Source organism: Schistocerca piceifrons, chromosome 2 (genome assembly GCF_021461385.2).
Source record: "Schistocerca piceifrons isolate TAMUIC-IGC-003096 chromosome 2, iqSchPice1.1, whole genome shotgun sequence".
In the NCBI taxonomy this organism is placed as follows: domain Eukaryota; kingdom Metazoa; phylum Arthropoda; class Insecta; order Orthoptera; family Acrididae; genus Schistocerca; species Schistocerca piceifrons.
In genome coordinates, this window is record NC_060139.1 from 808681200 (window position 1) to 808700239 (window position 19040).

The 19040-nt window shown below is 42.0% G+C and overlaps 1 protein-coding gene across 1 annotated transcript in view; it reads left to right on the forward strand.

The window, feature by feature from the left end:
• Positions 1 to 3312: 3312 nt before the first annotated feature.
• LOC124777588 (glutathione S-transferase 1-1-like) overlaps positions 3313 to 19040 on the forward strand; it is a 32634-nt gene continuing 16906 nt past the window's right edge. Inside the window, exons 1-2 of the mRNA XM_047253043.1 lie at positions 3313 to 3394; positions 16738 to 16890. Of these exons, the coding sequence (XP_047108999.1) occupies positions 16747 to 16890 (144 nt within the window). The 5' untranslated portion in view covers positions 3313 to 3394; positions 16738 to 16746. The remainder of the gene's footprint in view (positions 3395 to 16737; positions 16891 to 19040) is intronic.

A 19040-nucleotide genomic window follows, 5' to 3' on the forward strand; every position in this document is an offset into this window, starting at 1 on the left:
CGACGGCCAACACCGCGGTTCCTGGTGTGTCCGCTGTGCCGTGCGTGTGATCATTGCTTGTACAGCCCTCTCGCAGTGTCCGGAGCAAGTATGGTTGGTCTGACACACCGGTGTCAATGTGTTCTTTTTTCCATTTCCAGGAGTGTTTTATTACAGAAATAAGGCTAAACTTCCTGAAAGTTGAATGCAAAACGCGGCAATGTATAGAAGGGAAATGTTGAGGAGAATAACCTGGAAAAATCTGAAATATAACAGAAGATAATAAACACACAAAAGCACTGAAACATTCGATCAGATTAAAACTGAGTCTTACGCAGGGACCCACAGACGCAGCCTTTGCCTTTTTCGAGAGTGTGCTCTTCCGACTGACCTATCCAAACTCGACCCACGACCCGCCATTTGGGGAGACAAATATTTATTGGTTCTGTCTTATGTCAGTTGAAAATAGCTCCTTTCGCTACTATCTTGGTCACTCCTTAAATGAGCAGCCTGGAAGAGCAAAGAGTCAGCCAGTATTCAGAAAGAAAAGAAACAATTCATTACACAATATGTGAGGCATATCCCTGAATTGTCCGTGTATTTGATAATATTCTAATTTTTGTGGCAGATACTTTGAACTGACAACGTGTTCAATGCTAGTGTAATTCAATTAGCAGCTATCTTGGGCTTCCTTCGTCATTATCGGCGCATAGTGAAACGTCACAGTGGCATAAGAGACAGATTAATGATGCTGAAACTCAGACAAAATCAGAAGTGAAATACCCCTTAGCACGAAATTCTGAGTCCAAGCAATAATAAAGGAAACAACAACTGACATATTTACTCAACAACATGAAGGGGAAGTATTATTCTCGGAAACATGCAAATATAACGTGATCTTCGGCCCTTATTATTGATATCCATCTGTTGTAGAATCTTGTAACATATTCTGATCTCAAACCTAATTTATCTCGTCATAAATGAACTCCATGTCAATCAGCATGATTACGAAAATGTGTGTCACGTGAAACCCACCTCTCCCTTTTCGAACGTGACACCTCGAAAGCCACTAATCATGGTATTTCGATAAGCACTGTATTTCTTCACTTTCGAAATTTATTTGAATCAATACCAAACCAACGCTTATAAGCGAAAATACGGTTATATCATGGGTATCAAACAAAATTGTTGCCTGGATTGTCGATATCTTGGCAGGGTGCACACGGAATGATGGCTTGGATGGTTAGATGGTTGGATGGATGGATGGATGGTCTTCGGCAAATGTAGATGTAACTTCAGTCGTGATAGCTGCTTTTCACGTTGTATCGTAATGACCTGGCAAACAAAAGTAATAATAGCCGCAGACAGTTTTTGCGTGTGATACAGTTATCTGTAATGGAGTACTGTCTGAAAAAAGCTGCACAGGTACTCAGTCAGTTCTTGACGAAGTTTGAAAGTGATCCGATTTGCTCTAAGGATACAGAAATTTTAACATTGAGCCCTTGCCAAAACGGAAAAATTTACTATACTGTGACGGCGATATCAATGACTCATTTACCGAGCGAGGTGGCGCAGTGGTTAGCACACTGGACTCGCATTCGGGAGGACGACGGTTCAATCCCGCGTCCGGCCATCCTGATTTAGGTTTTCCGTGATTTCCCTAAATCGCTTCAGGCAAATGCCGGGATGGTTCCTTTGAAAGGGCACGGCCGATTTCCTTCCCTATCCTTCCCTCACCCGAGCTTGCGCCCCGTCTCTAATGACCTCGTTGTCGACGGGACGTTAAACACTAATCTCCTCCTCCTCCTCAATGACTCATCGCTGGTGTCGGTCAACCCATGAAAACTTCTTGAGTGTAGCAGTTAGTGGAGATACGAAAAGCAATGACCACATCAACCCAGTCGTAGCTAAGGAAGGGGGCAGACTTCAGTTCATTGATAGGGTACTGGGAAAATGCAACGAATATGCAACGTGAACTGCTTACAACACTTTCGTGCAACCCATCTAATAATAATGCTGTAGTATATGGGACCCATTTCGTACAGGGGTAACAGGGTATATTGAAAATATACAAACGAGGGCAACGCAAATGGCCTCAATTTTGTTTTAGCCGAGAGAGAGCGTCACTGAAATGATGAAAAACCTGAACTGGCAGAGGAATATAAGCGTTACTTATAACGAGAAAGGACACTTTCAGAGTATCAAAAACCACTATTGACTGAGGAATCTAAGATTATATTACAGCCCACGACATATGGCTCTCTACAAGATTATGTCGTGCACAGAGGCAATCTTCCCGCGCTTCAACCGAAAATGAAACGGGAGGAAACTTAATACGAAGTACTTTGGTATCTTCTCTCTACAATGTACGTAACAGATTCACTAATTGGAACACAAGCAAGTGGCACATCCACAACGGTACCGATATGTGATTAAACCTCTAAAAATGTCCAACGCACCTTTCCCCTATAGAATAAATATCGAATACGTGATCTGTACAGTTAAGAAGGCGGCATGAAAAAACTAAATTTTTCACGATGCTCTTATGAACCACAACAAAAATTTGTTTATCGTCTTACAACAGAAGTGTCTATTGCAACATCAGTTGCATTTAGACTGTCGTCTTCCGAGAATGGACATAGTGCATAAGACATTAACTAAGAAAATATAAATTATCTAACTATTTAGAGACGTTAAGTTAGTATTTGTTTATTTCTGCTAAAATTAATACTGGCTTACGTCATAGTGTGTGAATTTTTTATTCCCATTTTACATCTTTTCTCGATGTCATTCAATAAAATGCACAGTACAAGAGCTATTAAGAGTAGCATATATGTGCCCTGAGCGACTGTAGGGCAATAACAAAACGCATGTGAGATTGAACCCATGATGTTTTGCAGTTGTTACGATCTGAGTAGCGCAGGGTCCTTGGGGCTGAAAGAATAGTCGCTTATTTTCCTACAATTTTCATTGTTTGGAAATCGATATTAAGGAAAAAATTTGCGTATAAGAGCCTTTTACGTTAACAAAGAAGATTACAAAAATAATTAATTTTGTTTATTTTACTAAGAACATATTTTGTAACTTCAAAGCAATCCAGCGGTACCTACCAGCAAAATTACTATTCGAAGAGAGCCTTATTTTTTATAACGAATAAACTGCAAATCGCAAACAACGATAAACTGAAGTGTTCATAGGCATTGGCCATTTCCTGTACTGGGAGAGCCTGCTTATCATCAAGTGAGAGCTTAATAACGCACAGTGGCATGAGGCAGCATGCTGAATGATGCTGCAGCCACACCACAAGTTTGACCCTAGCACCAGATAAGGAGACTCGGCTGTCTTATAAATACACGCTTTCGTGTCCGCAAGTCAAAACAGTTGCGGTCGCTGTGTTACGCTGTACGCCGAGGAGGTAAGTCTGTCCAGCTATCAGTTTCGTTCAGCGCTTATTAGTCTTACCTTCTACTTTTCACGAAGACAAAATTAATAATTTGCTAATGGAAATTCCTTTTATGCTGACTAGAGCAACCGTTCCGTCGAAACATCATTCCTTTTAAATTTTATTTATTTATTGATTCATTTGCTGTACATGATACCTCAGTCGGAATCGCTTCAGTGCTAATGCTCCGCCTCCCTGTTGCCGGAATATTGCGAAGTAACTAACCAATGAGTCAACAGTGTATGTTACCGAAAGGTTAAGAGAATTATCGACTATCGTAAATTTCTGCGGGAAACAACGCCCTCTTTTGGATCTACTCAACTAACCGTGGACACTAGGGACTACACGTCGTCATAAATACTTCGGAACAGGTTTATTTCAGGCGTATGTATTGCATTGAACAGTTGTTGAAAGAAGTTTCCTTATCCAGAGGGATCTAAGATTCAGAAAGGTAATTTCTCTACGTCTAGAGCTGCATGATTGCTCTGCAATTCATATTTAAATACAAGGTTCCATCGATCCACCTTCAAACTATTTCTCTACTGTTCCACTGTCGAATAGCGCGTGAAAACGATCACTTAAGGTCTTCCCATGTCAGCTATGATTTCCCTTACTTTATTACGATGGTCACGGCAAAAGCAGTAATACTAGAGATGAAGGCGGACAAGTGTAATGCAGCAATGTTCGCAGTGTCTACAAATAAAGGGCAGTCAACTTTTCACCTTCTCCTCAGAGTATTCTATGTGATAATTCCAATTTAAGCTTTCCATATTCCTAATCCCCAATCCCTGAGTATTCAGTTGAATTAATAGCCTTTAGATTTGTGTGGTTTATCGTGTAACCGAAATTCAACGTATTCCTTTTCATATTCACGTGGATGACCTCACACTTTCCATTATTTAGAGTCAATTTGCCATTTTTCACATCACACAGATATCTTGTCTAAATAATTTTTCTGTTGGTTTTGGTTTTCTGCAGATCAACTGAAACAATCTAAACGGGCTGTTCAGATTACCTCCAAAGTCGTTTGTGTAGATCAGGAACGGCTGCGGTTCTACATTTGCTGGGGGGACGCCAGATATCACTTCTAGTTTACTCGACGACTGTCCGACAGTTACTACAAACTGTGATCCGTCTGACAGGTACATCACGAATCCAGTCGTATCACGGAGACGATACTCCATAGGCTCAAAATTTGAAGCCTCTTGTAAGGAACGTTGTCATAAGCCTTCTGGCAACTAAAACTATGGAATCAGCTTGGTATCCCTATCGATAGCACGCATTACTTCGTGTGTTCTGTTTCTCAGCAACAGTATTTTCAGAATCCTTGTTCACTAAGTGTCAACACATCGTTTTCTTCGAAGTAATTCATAATGTTCGAATGCAGTGTATGTTTCAAAACCCTACTGAAAATTGTCGACAGTGGTGTGGGTCTATAACTGAGCGAATTACTCCTATTTGCTTTCTCGGATACTGGTGTAACCGGTACAACTTTCGTTCTTCTGGTACACATCTTTCTTCAAGTGAGCAGTTGTATATGACTGCTAAGTATGGAGTTAGTAAATCAGCATGGTTTGAAAGTAACGTAATCGATGTATAATCTGGACTAGAAGTGATTTAATTTGCTTCGATGAATTGACGATATCTACTTCTACACTGCTCATACTGGCAGCTGTTCTTCATTCGAATTCTACACTAGTCTTGGAGAGTAGGTTATTTATTGATGTCTCATGCTGAAAGTCGTGAACTCAATTGCAAGCCTCTTGTGTTGTTGTTGCACACAGATTTTTCAGAGGAGTATTTAGATTGCTCACATTTTTAAAACTTGTTTCTAACTTTTTGGCGCTCGCGGAGTATTTATGTCCACTTCCAGTTATTTCCTATGGAATATGTAATAAAGAGATTTAGTTGTAATATGGTTTTGTTTACATATCTACCTCTCAAGCATTAAGACATACTTTTCACATTTTTCTTTCTTGTGTTTGGCTTTCGGAACGGGGAACATTTCTGGCAGTGATTTGGTTTCCACCCTACCGTATGTTGAGCAATATAAAAATATCTGTGTGCAAAGACAACTCTCGACCGATTCTTAGACTCCTAAGAGCAGGTAACTCTTTTGAAATCCTCCTTCCGAGTGGCGCTATTCTACTGCTCTAGCACTACTTGCAGGCATGCAGAATCTGAGGAATGTCGGAGGGTTTGTCTGCCCACAGGCGCCTGGGAAACGGTCAAGAGTAGTATATCGAGATGTTTATTTTTATAGGGCTCAACAAATGCACGCAGGTGGCAACGAAGGTGGTACCAACCTGGGGTCTTAGAGCGAACGTTTCCAATTTTATCCATGTGTGTGTCGGTGTCCACTTCGCCCCTCCCCCGACCACCAATTCGTCGAACGGTTTTAAACAGACCCTAGTCGTTCCATCCCCCATAATAGAGAAAAAACTGCAGTCGCTCTGCACCCCAAATGGGTCAGATCTCATCAATGTGATTGCAGTCAACGACTTCCTTAGAGGGGGGTCGAATCGTCTGGGGAGTGTCAGCAGCTAAAAGGTTGCCAAGTATGTCGTTCTGTTGTAAACCGCATTCTACATCTACATCCATACTCCGCAAGCCACCTGACGGTGTGTGGCGGAGGGTACACTGAGTACCTCTATCGGTTCTCCCTTCTATTACAGTCTCGTATTGTTCGTGGAAAGAAGGATTGTCGGTATGCTTTTGTGTGGGCTCTAATCTCTCTGATTTTATCCTCATGGTCTCTTCGCGAGATATACGTAGGAGGGAGCAATATACTGCTTGACTCTTCGGTGAAGGTATGTTCTCGAAACTTCTGAACTATGGTCTTTTTTGCATCTATCGACACCTTGCTGTTTGAAGAATCGCCATGTCTCTGGTGACCTGGCAGGATGCCACGCGTTTCCACCATTACAGAGGAAGGCTGTAGGTACTTTGGAGTCAAATTTAAAACGTCTGCGTTACAATAGGGTAAAACCAATAAGGCTTCAAAAAATTGTTCCTTTGATTCTTTTCCACAGTACAGAACTCTGTAATGCACAAGCTCTTGACATAGTCACACCGTCTTAAGCTTTTGAGAGATTCTACCATTTTACTGCAATATGTTCCACAAACTCCCATGAAATGTACTAAAGGACAGGCATAACATATCCAAGAACCCGATGAGAGTAACAGAAACCTTAAATAGTTCTCGAGTCAAATTTCACTCGTGTATTTCGTCAGCAAAATATCACTCGTGCGACAAATATATAACGCAAATAGTATCACCATCTTCACCTCTTCTATAATCAGAGAGGTGTACCAAGCCTCTGAAATTGGTCTATCTCGCTAACAAAATTTGATTACGGTGAAAGACAATCATGGGCTACAAAATGACGCGTGCATCAACGAAGCAGCCTAACAACTTGTGCTTCCATTTGAGGGGAAACGAAGTTTCAGTATCACCTGAAGAAAACGTCTTCATTTTAGAAATAAAGTTGTTCTGTGGTGGTATACATTACAGGTATCTCATCTCTGAAGAATAACGTTCTGTTATTTTGTGGACTAGAACTGAAGATCTTGGAGTGCTTATACCCAAAATCCTAGCTATATATATACAAAATCTTCCAGTTAGCTAGGTGGAGCATAGACTAAACTCATCACATATCGCTGATGTTACAGTTCACCCACCGCGGCAGCGGAAAGAAATCTATAAGCTTCGTTCTCTTACATAATTGACGATAAACCTGTGACACTGTAGCAGCTGCCCAGTGACTCTTAACAGAGGAATGTTCTTAAACATTTGTTTCCGTTCTTCAGTCGTGAACACGACAGTGGCTTGAACTTTATCGCTGGAAAACAAAGCAGCACTATAATATTGCATCAGGGAGTTGGAAACTGAAGGTGAATGTCAAATTCCACATCATGAAAACTATTTTGTCGAACTCTGGAGAAAATTTTCAGATACTTAAACTAGGAATACTTAAACTAGAAATAAAGACGAGGAACGCACGTCTATGACACATTCCACAAATCTTCGTTTTCCTTATGTCATATCCTCTAGTTCAAATCAACGTCAAAAGCAAACTGATGAAAACTGGGCTGAAGTTAAATTATGAAAATACAGCTGTAATCTTCTATCAACACACAGAAAAGAAAATAGTACAAACGAACATTAAAGTCAATGAACCTGATCATGAGTTCTTGTCCCTATTGCAGCTGAAATCGACCGGGTTGATAGGAAAACGAATGAAAGGACGAGTAGAAATAGCCCGGAGTGTTGGAGTTTGCATATATTAGGTAGTAATTTTGAGATGTGTTTTGGAAATTACTTAGTGAGACGGGAGAACAAACATACGAAACAGCTACCAGATCAGAGGGGAAAATGTGAACGTGGTTCTAAAGGAAATGAAATGGTGTCTGGAGCCGCATATAGTTCAGTGAAAGGACTGTAAATGGAAATTCCTTTCCAGAATTACAGAAATAAGAAATGATTAAGACGATGACATAAGAAATGTGATTAGATGACATAAAAAACATATAAGAGTACAATAGACGGGAAGGGCCGAATGTCTCCAGGTCTCTTCGTGGAGAAGCGTGACGAAGGCTTTTACCCAGCGATAAATGTAAAATGGCTGCTGCCGATGATTTTGAAATTCGCACACTAATGCAACAGGATATTTAGCCAGAACTGTTATGAAATGTGTGCGTAAATTCGAGAGAGAGAACGAAGCTTCATATTTCATTTCACTGTTGTTCTATTCGTTGCCTTACATTCATTATTAATGGAGCTGCGTTGCTTCAAAAAGTGCCTTTTGTTCTACCCTATTTTGCATGGAACGTTAGTTCAGTGATGTAATGTCATCAGGCTATTTCCAAGTTGCGATAACACCAAAATAAGCAGGAAAGGGAATAGCTTTTTCTAGTTGTGACACTATCTCTTTGAGATCAAGTACAGACATTGATGCTGCTGATTTATCACAACCTTTAATTACCAAGGTCGCAATGTAGAAAACAGTGTTTACTAGTTTCAACCGCTCAAATGGTCATCAAGTTAGAATACAAAAATGGAGTATCTACATCAAGATAACATGTAAGACACCTGTCATTTTAGTATTCACTTCCTCAGAAAAATGTTAGCACTGAAATGACCAAGTGTCTTACTTATTTTCTTGCTGTAGACAGCCCATGCTTGTATCCTGATCTGAACATGACCCTCCAAGCAGCTGAAACTAGTGAGCACTGTTTCTACGTTACGATCTACAGCATTCAAGTTTACCGAACATTCTCTCCATGTCGAGTATGTCAGCTAGTAATACAGAATTGATCGTATCATGCATTTCAATTGCTACTTCATAGCGACGACTCCACTGAATACCGAAGACAAGTGACTTTCCATTATCAGTAGGTTCACCTACCGTTCAGACAGCATAAAAAGAGATTAACTCACGTCGAATTGAGTTGTTCTTAACATTGGATTAGTGTATTATATTACAACGATCTCGAGGGCAAGAATGAAGTGAAATGAGCCGTAGGTGTTAATGTCATCCGACACGGAGTCGTTCCGATACTCACAGAGCACTTGTTCAATATAGCAGAGGCCGCTGCTAACGTGATTCACTATAGCCAGAAAATGGAACTTCTGGCACTTATGTGAGTTCATGGAGACATGACAAAAACTTTTATAATTCTTCATGGAAGTTAAAGAATGGAAAACGAGTCACTGTTTTTTTAATCGATCTGTGGGATACATGGACAGCTAAACAGAAAACGCAGATATCTTCTCTACTACTACATTATGTGATCAAAAGTATCCGGACACTCCCAAAAACATGCGTATTTCATATTAGGTGCATTGTGCTGCCACCTACTTCCAGGTACTCCATATCAGCGACCTCAGTAGTCATTAGACATTGTGAGAGGGCAGAATGGGGCACTCCGCGGAACTCACGTGGTCAGGTGATTGGGTCTCACTTGTCATACGTCTGTACGCGAGATTTGCACACTCCTAAATATCCATAGGTCCACTGTTTCCGCTTAGACAGTGAAGCGGAAACGTGAAGGGACACGTACAGCACAAAACCGTACGGGCCGACCTTGTCTCTTGACTGACAGAGACCGCCGACGGTTGTTTACTAGTTTCAGCCGCTCAAATGGTCATCATTTGTGTGCTCCCTGCCGTCGTTGGATAAGCAGCTGCAGCAGCAAGTCGTATACTCCTAGCTCACTCATTTGTTACATAGTTTAATTCTTAATTTCTTTGCGTGTTTTTGGTACTTGCATTGTTTAATTGATAAATTTCTGGCGTATTATAGTATTTGAGAGTTGCAGCATCGCGTTTTTAGTACCTGAATAGTGTAAAATCGCGTAGTCTCTTTCCGCCGCCGAGCAGTGTGTCAGCAGTGCGCAAGTAGCAGCATTACTGCATTTACTAGGCAATCTTTTATTTTAATAACCGTTTAAATTTTGTGTCGATTTGTTTGCGCTCTCTGTAGATTAGTTCAGACGTACTTTGTACAACAGTTTTTAGCATGGATAGGGACTGCAACTGCTGTGTTCGGATGCAGGCTGAGTTGGCATCCCTTCGCTCCCAGCTTCAGGCAGTGTTGGCTTCGGTCACACAGCTTGAGGCTGTTGCCAATGGGCATCACTGTGGGGTTCCGGATGGGGGTTTGTCGGGGACGGCCAGCTCGTCCCACGCATCCCCCGATCGGACTACGACTGTAGTTGCCCGGGATACTGCCCGCATTGAGGCTGATCCCTCACCTGTGGTAGAATGGGAGGTCGTCTCAAGGTGTGGCAGGGGGCGAAAGACATTCCGGAGGGCTGAACGGAAGGCCTCTCCAGTTTGTCTGACAAACCGGTTTCCGGCTCTGTCTCAGGCTGACAATGATCTTCGGCCTGACATGGCCACTTGTCCTGTTCCAGAGGATGCCCCTCAGTCTGCAAGATCCGGGCGGTCGCAGAGGGTGGGCTTACTGGTAGTTGGGAGCTCCAACGTCAGGCGCGTAATGGGGCCCCTTAGGGATATGGCAGCAAGAGAGGGGAAGAAAACCAATGTGCACTCCATGTGCATACCGGGGGGAGTCATTCCAGGTGTGGAAAGGGTCCTTCCGGATGCCATGGAGGGTACAGGGTGCACCCACCTGCAGGTGGTCGCTCATTTCGGCACCAATGATGTGTGTCGCTATGGATCCGAGGAAATCCTCTCTGGCTTCCGGCGGCTATCTGATTTGGTGAAGACTGCCAGTCTCGCTAGCGGGATGGGATTCCTCGACTTGCGCCATAGGGTGGTGGGGTTTCGGGTTCCGCTGGATAGGTCAGGAGTCCACTACACGCAACAAGCGGCTACACGGGTAGCAGGGGTTGTGTGGCGTGGGCTGGGCGGTTTTTTAGGTTAGATGGCCTTGGGCAAGTACAGAAAGGGCAACAGCCTCAACGGATGCAGGGTAAAGTCAGGACCTAGCAGCAATCGGTATTGGAATTGTAAACTGTCGAAGCTGCGTTGGTAAAGTACCGGAACTTCAAGCGCTGATAGAAAGCACCGAAGCCGGAATCGTTATAGGTACAGAAAGCTGGTTGAAGCCAGAGATAAATTCTGCCGAAATTTTTACAAAGGTACAGACGGTGTTTAGAAAGGATAGATTGCATGCAACCGGTGGTGGAGTGTTCGTCGCTGTTAGTAGTAGTTTATCCTGTAGTGAAATAGAAGTGGATAGTTGCTGTGAATTATTATAGGTGGAGGTTACACTAAACAACCGAACTAGGTTAATAATTGCCTCCTTTTACCGACCTCCCGACTCAGCAGCATTAGTGGCAGAACAACTGAGAGAAAATTTGGAATACATTTCACATAAATTTTCTCAGCATGTTATAGTCTTAGGTGGAGATTTCAATTTACCAGATACAGACTGGGACACTCAGATGTTTAGGACGGGTGGTAGGGACAGAGCATCGAGTGACATTATACTGAGTGCACTATCCGAAAATTACCTCGAGCAATTAAACAGAGAACCAACTCGTGCAGATAACATCTTGGACCTACTGATAACAAACAGACCCGAACTTTTCGACTCTGTATGTACAGAACAGGGAATCAGTGATCATAAGGCCGTTGCAGCATCCCTGAATATGGAAGTTAGTAGGAACATAAAACAAGGGAGGAAGGTTTATCTGTTTAGCAAGAGTAATAGACGGCAGATTTCTGACTACCTAACAGATCAAAACGAATATTTCTGTTCCGATACTGACAATGTTGAGTGTCTATGGAAAAACTTCAAGGCAATCGTAAAATGCGTTTTAGACAGGTACGTGCCGAGTAAAACTGTGAGGGACGGGAAAAACCCACAGTGGTACAACAGCAAAGTTAGGAAACTACTGCGAAAGCAAAGAGAGCTTCACTCTAAGTTTAAACGCAGCCAAAACCTCTCAGACAAACAGAAGCTAAACGATGTCAAAGTTAGCGTAAGGAGGGCTATGCGTGAAGCGTTCAGGGAATTCGAAAGTAAAATTCTATGTACCGACTTGACAGAAAATCCTAGGAAGTTCTGGTCTTACGTTAAATCAGTAAGTGGCTCGAAACAGCATATCCAGACACTCCGGGATGATGATGGAATTGAAACAGAGGATGACACGCATAAAGCTGAAATACTAAACACCTTTTTCCAAAGCTGTTTCACAGAGGAAGACCGCACTGCAGTTCCTTCTCTAAATCCTCGCACAAACGAAAAAATGGCTGACAGCGAAATAAGTGTCCAAGGAGTAGAAAAGCAACTGGAATCACTCAACAGAGGAAAGTCCACTGGACCTGACGGGATACCAATTCGATTCTACACACAGTACGCGAAAGAACTTGCCCCCCTTCTAACAGCCGTGTACCGCAAGTCTCTAGAGGAACGGAGGGTTCCAAATGATTGGAAAAGAGCACAGGTAGTCCCAGTCTTCAAGAAGGGTCGTCGAGCAGATGCGCAAAACTATAGACCAATATCTCTGACGTCGATCTGTTGTAGAATTTTAGAACATGTTTTTTGCTCGAGTATCATGTCGTTTTTGAAAAACCAGAATCTACTATGTAGGAATCAACATGGATTCCGGAAACAGCGATCGTGTGAGACCCAACTCGCTTTATTTGTTCATGAGACCCAGAAAATATTAGATACAGGCTCCCAGGTAGATGCTATTTTTCTTGACTTCAGGAAGGCGTTCGATACAGTTCCGCACTGTCGCCTGATAAACAAAGTAAGAGCCTACGGAATATCAGACCAGCTGTGTGGCTGGATTGAAACATTTTTAGCAAACAGAACACAGCATGTTGTTATTAATGGGGAGACGTCTACAGACGTTAAAGTAACCTCTGGCGTGCCACAGGGGAGTGTTATGGGACCATTGCTTCTCACAATATATATAAATGACCTAGTAGATAGTGTCGGAAGTTCCATGCGGCTTTTCGCGGATGATGCTGTAGTATACAGAGAAGTTGCAGCATTAGAAAATTGTAGCGAAATGCAGGAAGATCTGCAGCGGATAGGCACTTGGTGCGGGGACTGGCAACTGACCCTTAACATAGACAAATGTAATGTATTGCGAATACATAGAAAGAAGGATCCTTTATTGTATGATTATATGATAGCGGAACAAACACTGGTAGCAGTTACTTCCGTAAAATATCTGGGAGTATGCGTGCGGAACGATTTGAAGTGGAACGATCATATAAAATTAATTGTTGGTAAGGCGGGTGCCTGGTTGAGATTCATTGGGAGAGTCCTTAGAAAATGTAGTCCATCAACAAAGGAGGTGGCTTACAAAACACTCGTTCGACCTATACTTCAGTATTGCTCATCAGTGTGGGATCCGTACCAGATCGGGTTGACGGAGGAGATAGAGAAGATCCAAAGAAGAGCGGCGCGTTTCGTCACAGGGTTATTTGGTAACCGTGATAGCGTTACGGAGATGTTTAGCAAACTCAAGTGGCAGACTCTGCAAGAGAGGCGCTCTGCATCGCGGTGTAGCTTGCTCGCCAGGTTTCGAGAGGGTGCGTTTCTGGATGAGGTATCGAATATATTGCTTCCCCCTACTTATACCTCCCGAGGAGATCACGAATGTAAAATTAGAGAGATTAGAGCGCGCACGGAGGCTTTCAGACAGTCGTTTTTCCCGCGAACCATACGCGACTGGAACAGGAAAGGGAAGTAATGACAGTGGCACGTAAAGTGCCCTCCGCCACACACATTTGGGTGGCTTGCGGAGTATAAATGTAGATGTAGATGTAGACGGTTGAAGGGGGTCTTAATGTGTAATAGGCGGACATCTATCCAGACCATCACACGGGAATTCCGAACTGCAGCAAGATCCACTGCAAGTACTATGACAGACAGGAGGTGAGAAATCTTGGGATTTCATGGTCGAGCGGCTGCTCATAAGCGACACATCACGTCGGTAAGTGCCAAACGACGGCTCGCTTGGTGTAAGGAGCGGAAACGTTGGACCATTGAGCAGTGGAGAAACGTTGTGTGGAGTGACGGATCACGATACAAAATGTGGCGATCCAATGGCAGAGTGTGGGTATGGCGAATGTCCGGTGAACGTTATCTGACAGTGTTTGCAGTGCCAACAGTAAAATTCGGAGGCGATGGTGTTATGGTGTAGTCGTGTATTTCATGGAGGGGGCTTTCACTCCTTGTTGTTTTGCGTGGGACTATAAAAGCACAGGCCTTAATTGACGTTTTAAGCCCCTTCTTGCTTCCCACTGGTGAAGAGCATTTCTGGGATGGTGATTGCATCTTTCAACACGATCGAGCACCTGTTAATAATGAACGGCCTATGGCGGAGTGATTACACGACCATAACATCCCTGTATTGGACTGGCCTGCACAGAGTCATGACCTGAATCCTATAGAACACCTTTGGGATGTTTTGGAACGCCGACTTCGTGCCAGGCCTCACCGACCGACATCGATACCTCTCCTCAATGCAGCTCTCCGTGAAGAATGGGCTGCCATTCTCCAAGAAACCTTCCAGCACCTGATTTAACGTATGCCTGCGAGAGTGGAATTTGTCGTCATGGTTAAGCGTGGGCCAACACCATACTGAATTCCAGCATTACTGATAGAGGGTGCCACGAACTTGTAAGTCGCTTTCAGCCAGCTGCCCGGATACTTTTGATCACATAGTGTACATCCCACAGAAATTTTACTTCTGGAATAAAGAATGAAGTGGAGATATATCGACATCTCACTTAAATCTAATTCCCGCATTCACTTTTCAACGGCTACATTGCAGAAGTGAACCGGGGTACTTGAGACTCACATTGCTTGGCTAGTAGTCATACAACACTTCTTTCCGTAAGTGGCAGAGCACGCCAGGCCTTCGCAGTGACGTTCCTGTACCGAGCTATGTACACAAGAACCGTTGTCTCTTTCAAGACTGAAAACAACACAGCCCTCCCCTTGAGATTACTGAAATTAAAGGTTTACTTTCACAGCAAGTGAGATGCCGAAAGAGGATTTAAAGTTCAGTGGTTAACTTCATATCTATTGCTACAAATCAAAGAAATATGTCGTCGCCACAAAGCGGCGTTGAATATTCTGAACAATATCCTCTACCAAAAATATCCTATAACTTGTTATTTTCATTTCAAAAATTGAAGCAAGAATGTGGTTGGGATTGCTACAGAAAATAAACTATTTAAATATTTAGATTCCTAAAAATAGAGCCGTAGCAGCTTGAATTATTATACATCAGTCATGGAAAAAGATCACTATGTAGAATCCACAGTTCAGTTGGAACTGCTCTCTGATTTAAGGTTACAATGTTATTATATTTCTTATACCCACCTTTTTATCGGGAAAAGTGAGTGGGCAAGAACAATAATCTTTATTGCAATTGCAAAGGGAGACATTATTTCTTATGTCATACGTATTCTCTTTTCTGGTATTTGAAGGATTACCCACATAAAAATTTTTGAAATAGAAAAATTGTAAGATCTTTTCTAACTTCCGTACATGAGTGATAGAAATGTGTCAACGTCGCGTAATAGCAGCCTGCACGCTCTACATAATTCATTAGACGATTATCCTTAAACATTGTAACATCGTAAGTTAAGCATTGAACTTCAAATTTTGAGTCGGTACCTCATTTGCTGTATATGACTTCGAGCGTCATTCGAAGTGCGTCAGATCAGTCTGTAAACTATTTAATGCCCTACTTTTAAACGAGTCATTGCTCAAAACATTTAACCATTTTTTAATTATTTTATTTTCCGATTTTGTTCAGAAAGCATTATATACCACACCAATACAACCTTTTCACGCAAAATAGATAAGCTGTGAAAATGATCTTCTTGACAACTCATTTGTCTGTTGCTGTTCTCGAAATGTTCTAAATTTAGTGCCGGATTTCAAAGTAGACCATTTTAAAAATAAAGTATCACATCACTGCAACTTTCTGAACGCAAAGTAGCTACGCCTTGAAGAAATCAACTTTTTTAACACGCCATTTACGTAGCTAGCAGCAGCTGTTCCTAAGCTATTTCAGTTTTCCCTCAAATCAAAAATTAAATTTTTTTAGTATCCTGATTGCTTTCAAGCAGTTAAATCTTTTTAGAACAATTAGATCCCACGCTGATCAGTCTATACCCATTTTGTTCTTTTCTCACTCTTCGACTGGCTCTGCTATTTCGGACAAAAAGCCATCTCATAATTTACCGTCAGTACACAAAGTTTTTCTTTATTACACTGATTATCTTCAAGTTATAATTTTTTTTCAAAGCTAGACCTCACGCTGATTTATTTCGTAGCCTGTTTGTTCATTTTCCACTCTGCGTTTGACTGTGGAAATTCGGACTGAATCACTTGTGTAATTTCTCTCCGCTCAGTCAATTGGCCAAACAGAAGGACAGCCCTCAGATCTTTGAACTACCATAGGCTTTTCTTTTGGTTTTGTAAAACTGACCTATGAGTCACAGAACCGTCCTCATAGTTCCACTTCCACATCTACAGTTAGCAAGCCACTTTATGACGTGTGGCAGACCTTCTGGGAACGCTGTCACTTCCCTGATTCACTGTTCCATTGGTGAATGGAGAATGGAAAGAATAACTGTCGACATGCCTTATGAATGGGAATTTCGTTTATTTTCCCATCATGCAAGATGTCTGTTGGAAGCGTAGTACGTTTCTTGATTCTTCTTCTAACGTACGCCCCGTCATTTCTATATCTGCCATTTTCAAATCCGTCTGACTTCGGAAATTAGCTGTGTTGTAAGGTTCTTTCGTAGAACCATTGGGTATTCTTTACAAGCCGAATTTATATGTTCATTTATTTACTTGCAGGTAACTACAATGGCGCCCATAATTCTGTATAATTTCGATCCCAGTCCACCATGTTTCCTGGTGCGAGTCATAGCTGACATACTTGGAGTGGAACTCAAGAAAATTCCGATAAAAGACATAACCAAAGAGATGGCTGCTCCTGAGATGACAAAGGTAACGTATGCGTACCAACTTCAGCAACACTTAATTGTTCCATTGACAGCGTCTGAGATACTACCTGTTCATTATACAACTGTGTGTAGTGACACAAAAGACGAAAAACGATAGAATACGGGACAGCAATCAGTAACAGTATTCTATATGAAGTGTTGCTGTGTTTTACGAACGATACTGCGTGACTACTCTTTCCATGCACGTAAATAATCCTATAGTCCTATAAATTCACACTGCAGCACACACCAACTCATCAGAGCTAGTAATGAAATGAAACGTACCACAAAATAGGACTTATATTCGCAGTAAGTGAAAGTAATGAAACATTTAATGGTTGTGAAACTGATGAAAATTTCGTATATGTAAGTGAATTAGCTAATTTCAATGTATGAATGTGTAGCACAGGGTAATTTAGGGTCATACTTACGTTGATGATAAGGTATCTTACACTGAGTACTTTAATTAAATGAAGTAATGTTCAGAAATGAATATTAATTTTACATTTCATAGCGATAACTGAAGCTGATAGAAACTGTTGAACGTGATCTTAGTAATTGCAATTAGTCATTAGTATTAAGCATATTGAAATATCCGACGCACACTTATTCATGACCCCTCTTCCATACGATCCGAAAGTAACTCCATAAATTGTATTTTGCGAACACTTATGACGTCAACGATCCAGTTCGTTCCACGTTGCTATGTGTGGAGAGAAATTTCTTCCAGTTACTATATTTCCTGTGAAACTTTCCTTTATACACCCATTTTGTTTCCCAGCCACTACGTACTGCTTCCTTCCCCCCTCCCCCACGAACCATGGACTTAGTCGTCGGTGGGGTGGCTTTCGTGCCTCAGTGATGCAGATAGTCATACAGTAGCTGCAACCACATCGGAGGGGTATCTGTTGGGAGGTCAGACAACTTTATGGTTCCGGAGGGGGGGGGGGGGGGCAACAGACTTTTCAATAGATGAAGGGGCAGCAGTCTGGGTGACTGACTGATCTGGCCATGTCACATCAACTAAAATGGCCTTGCTGTGATGGGACTTAAGAACGGCTGAAAGCAAGGGGAAACTACTGCCGTAATTTTTCCCAAGGGCATGCAACTCTACTGTACGGTTAAATGACGATGGTATCCTCTTTGTTAAAATATTCCGGAGGTGAGATATCCCCCAATCGGATCTCCAGGCGGGGACTACTCAGGAGAACGTCGTCGCCAGTAGAAACAAAACTGACATTCTACGGATCGGAGTGAGGAAAGGTAGATCCCTTAATCGGGCAAGTAGGTTAGAAAATTTAAAAACGCGAAAGGATAGGTTGAAGTTAGTTGTAGTGGGTAACAGTGAAGTTCGGTGGCAGGAACATATGGTAAGGTGAATACAGGTTTATAAATACAAAATCAGACCGCGATAATGGTGTGGGTTTAACGACGAATCAGAAAACTGGAATGCGGGAAAGTTACTATGGACAGCGTAGTGAACGCATTATCGTAGCCAAGGTAGACACTAAGCGCACGCATACCACAGAAGAACAAGTTTACATACCAACCAACTCCGCAGATGATGAAGATATTCAAGAAATGTATCATGAGATAACAGAAATTATTCAGATGGTTAAAGGAGACGAAAATTTAATTGTGCTGGTGGACTGGAATTCGATAGTAGGAAAAGGAAGAGATGGAAAAATAGTAGGTGAATATCGAACGAGGGAGCGGAAAGAAAGAGGAAGCCACCTGATAGAATTTTGCACAGAGCACAATTTAATTACTATCGCTAACATTTGGTTTAAGAATCGTAAAAGAAACCTGGAGACACCAGAAGTTTTCAGATCGATTCTATAATGTTACGACAGAGATTTAGGAAACAGATTTTAAATTGTAGGACATTTCCAGTGGCAGATGTAGACACTGACAGCAATTTATTGGCTATGAACTGAAAATTTAAACTGAAGAAATTGGAAAAAGGTAGAAAATTTAGGACGTTGGATCTGGCTAAGTTGAAACAACCAGAACTGTTGAGAGTTTCAGAGGGAGCATTAGGCAACATTTGACTAGAACAGGGGAAAGGAGTACTATTAGAAGATGAATGATTGTCTTTAAGAGATCAAATAGTGAAGGCAGCAGAGGACTAAATAGGGGAAAAAACAAGCCCTT